Source organism: Cervus canadensis, unplaced genomic scaffold (assembly GCF_019320065.1).
Source record: "Cervus canadensis isolate Bull #8, Minnesota unplaced genomic scaffold, ASM1932006v1 Scaffold_062, whole genome shotgun sequence".
Classification (NCBI taxonomy): Eukaryota; Metazoa; Chordata; class Mammalia; order Artiodactyla; family Cervidae; genus Cervus; species Cervus canadensis.
In genome coordinates, this window is record NW_025091444.1 from 1 (window position 1) to 9,705 (window position 9,705).

Below are 9,705 nucleotides of genomic sequence, written 5' to 3' on the forward strand. Positions count from 1 at the left end.
GCTACATTGGTGTGGTAAAGGATGCCACGGAGTCCACTGCCCGCGTGGAGCTGCACTCCACCTGCCAGACCATCTCAGTGGACCGCCAGCGCCTCACCACCGTGGGCTCACGGCGCCCCGGCGGCATGGCCTCGACCTATGGGCGGACACCCATGTATGGCTCCCAGACGCCCATGTACGGCTCTGGCTCCCGCACGCCCATGTACGGCTCTCAGACGCCCCTGCATGACGGCAGCCGCACTCCTGCCCAGAGTGGGGCCTGGGATCCAAACAACCCCAACACACCATCACGGGCTGAGGAAGAATATGAGTATGCCTTTGATGATGAGCCTACCCCATCCCCACAGGCCTACGGGGGCACCCCCAACCCCCAAACACCTGGCTACCCAGACCCCTCGTCCCCGCAGGTCAACCCACAGTACAACCCACAGACTCCAGGGACACCAGCCATGTACAGCACAGACCAGTTTTCCCCCTATGCGGCCCCCTCCCCGCAAGGCTCCTACCAGCCCAGCCCCAGCCCTCAGAGCTACCACCAGGTGGCGCCAAGTCCAGCAGGCTACCAGAACACCCACTCCCCAGCCAGCTACGACCCCACACCCTCGCCAATGGCATATCAGGCCAGCCCCAGCCCGAGCCCCGTGGGCTACAGTCCGATGACACCTGGAGCTCCTTCCCCTGGTGGCTACAACCCGCACACGCCGGGCTCAGGCATTGAACAGAACTCCAGCGACTGGGTGACCACTGACATCCAGGTGAAGGTGCGGGACACCTACCTGGATACACAGGTGGTGGGGCAGACGGGAGTCATCCGCAGTGTCACGGGAGGCATGTGTTCTGTGTACCTGAAGGACAGTGAGAAGGTCGTCAGCATCTCTAGTGAGCACCTGGAGCCCATCACCCCCACCAAGAACAACAAGGTGAAGGTGATCCTGGGTGAGGATCGGGAAGCCACAGGTGTCCTGCTGAGCATCGATGGCGAGGATGGCATTGTCCGCATGGACCTTGACGAACAGCTCAAGATCTCAACCTCCGCTTCCTGGGGAAGCTCCTGGAGGCCTAAAAGCAGGCAGGGTGGACTTTGGCAGATAATCTGGCAGATGGAAAGCATCCCTCTTTCCATCCCTGGCCCTTGGCTCTGACTCGGGATCCAGGGCCAGGAGCAGGGCTAGCCTGGTGGTTCAGGATTTCTTTTATTTTCCTTTCTGCGTTCCTATCTCCCTCCCTGATATTCATGGGAATCAGAGTAGAGTCTGGGGGAGGGTCCCCACCTTCTTATTCCCCACCTTCTCCAGCTTGCTTTTGTGTTACGGTCTTTCAATAAAAAACTGTTTGGTCAAAAAAATAAAAATAAAAAATAAAAGACGCTTGCTCCTTGGAAGAAAAGCTGTGACCAACCTAGACAGCATATTAAAAAGCAGAGACGTTACTTTGCCAAACAAAGGTCCGTCTACTCAAGGCTATGGTTTTTCCTGTGGTCATGTATGGATGAGAGTTGGACTGTGAAGAAAGCTGAGCGCCGAAGAATTGATGCTTTTGAACTGTGGTGTTGGAGAAGAGTCTTGAGAGTCCCTTGGACTGCAAGGAGATCCAACCAGTCCATCCTAAAGGAGATCAGTCCTGGGTGTTCATTGGAAGGACTGACGCTGAAGCTGAAACTCGAATACTTTGGCCACTTCATGCGAAGAGCTGACTCACTGGAAAACACCCTGATGCTGGGAGGGATTGGGGGCAGGAGGAGAAGGGGACGACAGAGGATGAGATGGCTGGATGGCATCACCGACTCGATGGGCATGAGTTTGAGTAAACTCCGGGAGTTGGTGATGGACAGAGGGGCCTGGCGTGCTGCGACTCATGGGGTCACGAAGAGTCGGACACGACTGGGCGACTGAACTGAACTGAACTGGGTTTACAGGTGCTCGGATCCCGACTCTGACCCGGTGCTCGGAGCACAGTAGGACGTGAATGGATGGCCGAGGTGTGAACAGGAGTAACCTCACGACCTTTCGGCAGCCCCACCTCCACCCCCAGGCTTCGATCCCGCGGCCCCGCCTCCCTCTCCCCACCGCAGGCGCGCGGGCACCCCGCCAGGAGGCGTGCTCCTCGGCCGAGCGCGTCATTTTCCTGCCGGACGCTGGTGGCTCCCGAGCCGGTTCTCCCCGCCCGGTCCCCGCCTCGCCCCGCCCCGCCGGAAGGACGGTCTCGCCACCTCCAGAGCTTGGCGGCGGCGGCGCGGTGGAGGTGGCGGCGGCGGCGGCGCAGCTGGGACTGGGGCTCCGGGCGGCGGCGGCGCAGGCATGGACTCCCGGCTGGACCAGGAGACGGCCCGGTGGCTGAAATGGGACAAGGTAAGGGGTCCCCTGGGGCCGGGAGCGCCCGGGAGACGTGCGGGGTCCCCTTTCCTGTGACGCGTGACGGTGCTTCTGGCCCTCCGCGCCCATCTCGCGGGCCCGAGCGGGTCCTGCCCGAAGGCGAAGGGGCGGCCGCCAGGCCTCGCCGGTGTGGCCGGTTTGTGGCCCATTCGAAGTTGGCCCGGAAGGGTCGTTCCGGAACCACACCCGCAGTCCTGCTGGCCGGGAGTGGGGGAGCGAGCCGGGCTCCGGGGTCTCGTCTGATAGAGGCGAGCGCGGGTTCCTGCCACTCTGCCCGCGGGGCTCGCCCTCTGCCGTGGGCGGTGCATCCCCCAGCGACCCAGAATTGTTCCCCTGTTCCTCGGGCTCCTGGGGACTTGGCAGAACGGCTTTCCCAGGCGCTTGGTTGCCAATAGAGGTGCCTTCCGTTGGGCCCGCTTGGCTTCTGGCGTTCTTGCTGGGAAGAAGATGGGGAGCCCCTTGGACACAGCACCCTAGCTTTTCACTCTCCGAGGTGTCGGAGCAGGGACCCAGCTCCAGACACCATACCCAGTCTTCTTTCTAACCTAGGTCTCTCAGTTCCCATTTGTTCTGTCTCTTGCATCTGTTTGCATTCCTGGAAGTTTCCTGTTCTGCTTAACTTGTTTCTCCTGTCCTTGACTCATGTTTCAGGTCTGAACTTAAATGTGGCTTATTCACCTGAATTATGTCTTTCTAATACTCTCCTTAAACATACTGTTCTTCTCCCTCATACCTCTTACAGAGATGGGCCAAAAACAGAAAAACTTGCTTGTGGTTTTATTTATCAATGTCTATCTCCAGGGCTGACTTCAAAGACATGAGATTCACTGGGTTGCACAACACCTGTTCTCCTAGGAGGGCCCAGCACTTGGTTTAATATTCTGTCCCACTTTAAAATTCTTCAAAATATTTTGAACGAAGAGTCCCTTTTTTGTTTTGCACTGGGCCCCAGCAAATCACGTAGCAGGTGCTGCCCGCCTGTTCACTAACTTGCCTGGTCCATAGGCCTGCACAGTGGTGGAGGCCTGGGGTGTTGAGTCAGTGAGGACTTCCCCTTCCCCCTCCGGCCCCTGCCCAGGCAGCGCCAGTACAGACGGTTTCTGGGTGCTATGAGCAACTTCCTATTCTTGTAATTCTTTGGAGGTGGGAAAGGTCCCCATTTCTGATAACTCAGTAACTGGCAGTGAGTAGAAATCTTTTAAAGCCATAATTGGTAATGAATTAGTTTCATAAAACTTTCCCTTTGAAGAAATAAAAATCCAGTTTCTACAAAATGTTGTTATCTGTGTATACAGAGATAACTAGATAAAGGTGAGGGGCTGTTTTTCTCATTTTAAAGTTTCTGCTACTCCTCTTGTTCTTTTCCTTTCTCAGTTTCTTCTTGGACTTGAGACAGGCACCCAGAGGGAACTTCCGGCCAGCTAAAAGCCTTGCAGCCCTCTGGTCTGATTGCCCCAGGGGTTCCAGGGCACCCAGCAGGTACCCTCCAGCATTTCCACTGTGCCTCCACCCCCCATCCTTTGGACGCTGACAGACGTGTCATTTGCACACCTAATTCTGATCTCCACTGACCTCTTGATTTTTCATACTTATCTTTCTGCCTCCTTTGGTTTCTCTCAGGCTATTTGGTCTTTTAGAGATATTGAAAGTCAATTAGGATTTTCCAAGTCTACACTGTGAATGAAAGAATTACCGGGTATTGAGAATGACCTTGAAGTCTGTGTTTTCTCATTCCCTCCGCAAATATCCGTTGAACCTCTTTTACATTCCAGATCTGAGCCCTAACTTGGGGGCACCTGACAGTCTGATAGGTCAGCTTGTGCTCTGTGGTCAGTGGCTATTGCTTTTGACTAAGAAGATGGGCTTTTACTTGTTTCCTGTTGAATCTGAAACAATCTGGAAGTGTGGGCTTAATTCCAGAAAGCCAGTGTTTTATTGCAGTAGCATTTCAAAGTTTAATTATGTGGCCACGATTTGCCTGCATGTTTATCTACTTGAGATGATAGCTGGAAGATAGAAATAAAGTTTGTTACCCTGAAATCTTAATTTAAAAGTTTGATGTGAAATTAATATAATTGTCATTTTTATCCATTCTTAACATTTTCTGTAACTGTTGTAGAAAAAAATGAATGATTCATGTGAGTGTTCATTTGAAGCAGTCAATGTAACAGAAGAGGTACTAAATTTTAATGCTTTTCACTCAGTTTAAGCAAGACATTATTTCTGAAGCTTCTCCATTTGTAAATGGGGTTTTTGTTAGCTGCCTGCCTATTGTAGGTAGTGCAAGATTCAAATTTGACTGCCAGGGAAGTCTCATGTATTTCTTATTATATCACAGTATCACACATTATAATTTTTAAAAGACCAAAACACTACCAAACTAGTGTTTTGACTTAAATTATATAAGCTTATCACTCTGGGAAAATTTGAAGATATTAGGGAAGAAAATGAACATTTGATTACTACTAGATGCCAGAGAGAAAAGGGTGTTTTATGTTAATTTGATATAAACCACCTCAGAACCACCTTGTAAGGAAGGTTATAGGTTGTTCATATTTTAGAGATGAAGAAACTCAGAATTCAAGAAACTAGATAATCTGCCCAACAGTATAAATTTGGTGAATGATGATGTGGCTGGGATTCCATTCTGAGTCTTAGACCCCAAAACCTGTGAATTCATCCCGTTTCTCCAAAAGTGCTTACCTTTGTAGGGAAGAAAATAATACTTACATTATAAAGGAAAACTGATTTCCTTGTACTCATAATACTTCAGACACAAAATGTGTGAGTTTTTCACAGTGAACAAGTTCTCATTTTTCTGTGGACACCAAGTGGGTGTCAATTTAACTCAACTGTGACACTAACTACCCAGAGTTAGTGTAGACGCCCCCGCTTAAGGGCTCCATCCCCCAAGATTGCTCCCACTTCAGATACCCGTACTTCTGACCAAGCAGCAGTAAACCAGCGGGTCTCCTGACCCCCTTCTAGGGTTTGGTGATTTGCTAGGATAGCTTACAGAACTCTGGAAGGCACTTTACTTATTATTACTAATTTTATTAATGAAGGACACAACCCAAGAACAGCCACCTAAAAGAGATCCACAGGGCAAGGTATGGTGGGAAGAGGTGCAGAGCTTCAGTGCCTTTACACAGGTGTGATTGATTAAATTATTGGCCACTGGTTATTAATCTTAATCTCCATCCCCTCCCCTTCTTGGAATTCAGGGGAGGACGGAGTTGAAAGTTCCCATCAGCTGATCACTTGCTTGGTTCCCAGTAGTCACCTCATTAGGATAAACTCAGGTATGGATGAAAGAGATTTATTATAAATAACAGAAGATGCAACTTTCATCCTAATCATTAAGGGAATTTCAAGGGTTTTATGACCTCTTTGCTAGAAACTAGGAACAGTAAAGTGTTAGTCACTTAGTCCTGTCTGACTCTTATTGACCCCATGAACTGTAGCCCGCCAGGCTCCTCTGTCCATGGAATTCTTCAGGCAAGAACACTGGAGTGGATTGCCATTCCCTTTTCCAGGGGATCATCCCAACCCAGGGATCAAACCCGGGTCTCCCTCATCGCAGGCAGATTCTTTACTGTCTCAGGAACAATAAATATATATTTCTTAATTTTTAAAAAATTTTTTGTTCACACCATGCAGTATGTGGGATCTTAGTTTGCTAACTAGGGATTGAACCCACACCCCCTACATTGAAAGCGTGGAGTCTTAACACTGGACCACCAGGGAAGTCTCATGTATTTCTTACTATATTGCAGTATCACACATTATAATTTTTAAAAGACCAACTTAATATTTCAAATTTCAGAAGCCTCATAAAACTGAAAGGCCTATACATGTGTGTGTATATGTATATGTGGGCTTCCCAAGTGGCTCAGTGGTAAAGAATCCAGCTGCCAATGCAGGAGACATGGGCTTGATCCCTGGTCTGGAAAGATCCCCTAGAGAAGGAAATAGCAACCCACTCCGGTATTCTTGCCTGGAAAACCCCATAGACAGAGGAGCCTGGTGGGCTACAGTCCATGCGGTTGCGAAAGAGTCAGGCATGACTTAGAGACTGAACAACAGCAATAGCAATATGTATATGTGTGTGTGTGTGTGTTCTTTTCAAATACATACATATATACTTTTTTCTCCTGTAGGTTAGAATTATTGTGGTTTGGTCGGTTGGTGTGTTTTTTTTTTTCAGCTTTTTCATTATGTTATTCACCTGACTATATCTGGTATATACATTCCTGTTTTGCAGAATCCTTTAACTTTGGAGTCAGTGAAACAACTCATTGCAGCAGGTAATACAGAGGAACTACAAAAATGTTTTTGCGCTCGAATGGAATTTGGGACAGCTGGCCTCCGAGCTGCTATGGGAGCAGGAATTTCTCATATGAATGACTTGACCATCATTCAGACGACACAGGTACCACATTTTTATACTTCTTAATTCTTAACATTTTCCCAGTGTTAAAAAATAAACTGAAGCAATTAAATTTTTTAAGAATTTATTTGAGCAAAAATCTATTCAAATCAAGCAGTTCTAAACTGGAAACAGTTAGGAACTGTTGGGGAGAAAATATTTTTTTCTGTACACTTCTAGATTCTTTGGTTGGTCTGTTAATTAAATTGGCATAAGACAGATTAACAAGAGTAAACAAGTTTAATTATATACATATAGGAGCCCCATAAAAGCAGTGAGACCCAAGGGCAAATCTAGCAGTTGATGCTTCAAAGTGGAGAATGACAGTAGAAGGACTTTTCAAATATATATATATTTATAAATATATATATGGTTTTTTCTACTGTCCATAGGACAGTAGGAAAGGAGATGTTTGGTAGATCTTTGCCTGCCATACAGATCGGTCTTTCAGATTTAAAGTTATCTCTGGTAATAGCTCTCTTTCAGCATCAGGCTCCTTCTCTGAATTCTTGTAGGTAGCTAAGGAAGAGGTAAAAGTTTTTCTTCGGCCTACCGGGTCTTGATTGTCTCAGCTCAAAATGATCCACGTGCAAGAGTAACATATTTTAGGGTCACGTAGGCTGCTCCCTCTCAGAGCACTCCGCTGTCAGGATCCAGGGGAAAGACTTTTGGAGAGGAGCGGCAGAAACAAAGGAAGGAAATTCATAGGTTGGCTCCAGCTCAAGTGGGTGCCGTGTTTGGGAAGGCTTAGCTGGCTCTTTGTGACTGGCTGTTCTTAAATTATGAATTCTTCACCCTGAGGCTTTTACGAAGTTGGGTTTTGGCTTGCTTGGTAGGCTCCTAGGGCATTAAAACCACCTCAGTCCAGTGGCCTCCTCATTTAATTAATTTAACTCCAGGCACCTTTTGTATTTGACAGACCTAATTTGGTTTCATTATGGACTAATCTGGTGGGTTTGCCTGGGCACAGGGTGTCACACATTTACTTCATAAAGTTAGGCTTGTACAGTCAGCGGAAGCAGCATTGTTTTGAAATTCATTCATTCATTTATTCATTTCACAGAGATTTATTAGGTGCCAGACATCAGGGATATAATAATGACTGAAACAGACAGATTCCCTCATGGTGCTTCATTCCAGTGCAAATCCACCAGCTAAACCAACGGACTTCTATGTTTTTATGTTTTGTGATGGTTGTACAGATACCAGTGTTGAAACTTTTTTTTTTAACTGCCAGAATAATCAAGAGTTATTAGTTCTATTTGGCTTTATTTATAGTATAGGTAGAAATTATTGCTGAGTTTCCTTGCCTTTATTTGTGAATTTTACTGTCGGGGCTACATTCAGCTTTTAGGAATAAAGATGAAGCCTTTGACAAAACAGTTGCCGCTGAGTGTTGAGAGTTCTGTCTGTGAGGGAAATGAACAGGTCGTTCTGTTTCTTCAGCTGCTGGGACATGTTAAAAATGAAGGTCATTCTAGTCCGGGAAAGAAAAGGCTGGGAAAACTAACTACTGGTGATGATGTGTACTTTACGTGTACTTAAAAAGACAGGGTTGGGCATGTTCTAGCAAAATCCTAAGAAAGAAATCTTGCGTAAGGTACTGAATTGCCCTGGAAACCACTGGTCACACATACCTGTTAAGCAATAGGGCTCCCTGAGATCTTTCTGGAGGGAAGACTTGGAATAAAGTGAGCCTGGGATTCTCGTTCTAGTTTATGGATAACATGGGATCACGCTGATGGATAAGGTTGCCCTCCGCTCTGTCACTAGGACTGTACAACAAATCACATGAAACACGGTGGTTTTAAACAACAACCACATTTATTTTGCTCACAGATCTGTCATGTGGGTAGGGCTCAGTGGAGCGGCTGCTTTTGGCATCACATGGGTGGGTTTGGAGCCTGGAGTCTTCTGAACACTCCCTGCTTGCTGGTCCCTTGTGTGGACTCTCGTCCTATTGGTGCCCCAGATTCATCTGGTTGTATTTAAGAAGCTGGTGGATGTGAGTCAGGAATATCCTGGTGGGAAACAGGATGGGAACTAAAGGGAAATTTTTGTATTGTTTGCCTCATTGATGGAGGTTATCATTTCCTGTTAGGTTCCATGACTGAGCCATGACACGTCAATGATGGAGAATTCATTGTCTTCTGAAATAGCCATCCTATCTTTGGATCATTCTCATTTAAGAATGGTTTATTTATTTTGAGCCAAATCTGTCTTTCTGTAGCTTTTCCATACTGGTTGTAGTTTAACCTTTGGAAGCTATATAAAGGGTGTTTATTCGGTTCTACGATAATATTTTGATCCTTCAGTGAGTCTCTTCCGTAGAAAAAGCGTATCACCTTCTTGGTTGTGCCCTCAGGTGCTCCACCTGAGCAGGCCCTAGAGTTTTTTTAGAGCCGTTTGAAGACAATAGGGATTTTAGACTAAGGCTGAATCCTTTAGTCTAAAGTATCTGAGTCTTAAGTATCTGACACCACCCTTATGGCAGAAAGCAAGAGGAACTAAAGAACCTCTTGATGAAGGTGGAAAAAGAGAGTGAAAGAGCTGGGTTAAAATTCAACACTCAGCAAGCGAAGATCATGGCATCCAGTCCCATCACTTCATGGCAAATAGATGGGGAAACAATGGAAACAGTGACAGACTTTATTTTCTTGGGCTCCAAAATCATTGACAATAGGGACTGCAGCCAGGAAATTAAAAGAGGCTTGCTCCTTGGAAGAAAAGCTATGACCAACCTAGATAGCATATTAAAAAGCAGAGACATTACTTTACCAACAAAGGTCTGTCTAGTCAAAGCTATGGTTTTTCCAGTAGTCACATATGGGTGTGAGAATTGGACTATAGAGAAAGCTGAGCACCGAAGAATTGATGCTTTTGAACTGTGGTGTTGGAGAAGAC

General features: G+C 46.9%; 1 protein-coding gene and 1 pseudogene across 2 annotated transcripts; both read left to right on the forward strand.

Moving 5' to 3' along the window:
• Nucleotides 1-5: 5 nt before the first annotated feature.
• On the forward strand, nucleotides 6-1,345 carry LOC122436511 (annotated as a pseudogene). The gene has a single exon (XR_006268030.1). The product of XR_006268030.1 is annotated as a transcription elongation factor SPT5-like (transcript).
• A 620-nt stretch (nucleotides 1,346-1,965) lies between these two features.
• Nucleotides 1,966-6,843, forward strand: LOC122436510 (myosin-K heavy chain-like). Its single transcript, XM_043460289.1, has 3 exons — nucleotides 1,966-1,978; nucleotides 2,032-2,348; nucleotides 6,637-6,843. The coding sequence occupies exons 1-3, from the start codon at nucleotides 1,966-1,968 to the stop codon at nucleotides 6,826-6,828; spliced, it is 522 nt and encodes a 173-aa protein (XP_043316224.1). The 3' UTR covers nucleotides 6,829-6,843.
• Nucleotides 6,844-9,705: the final 2,862 nt, after the last annotated feature.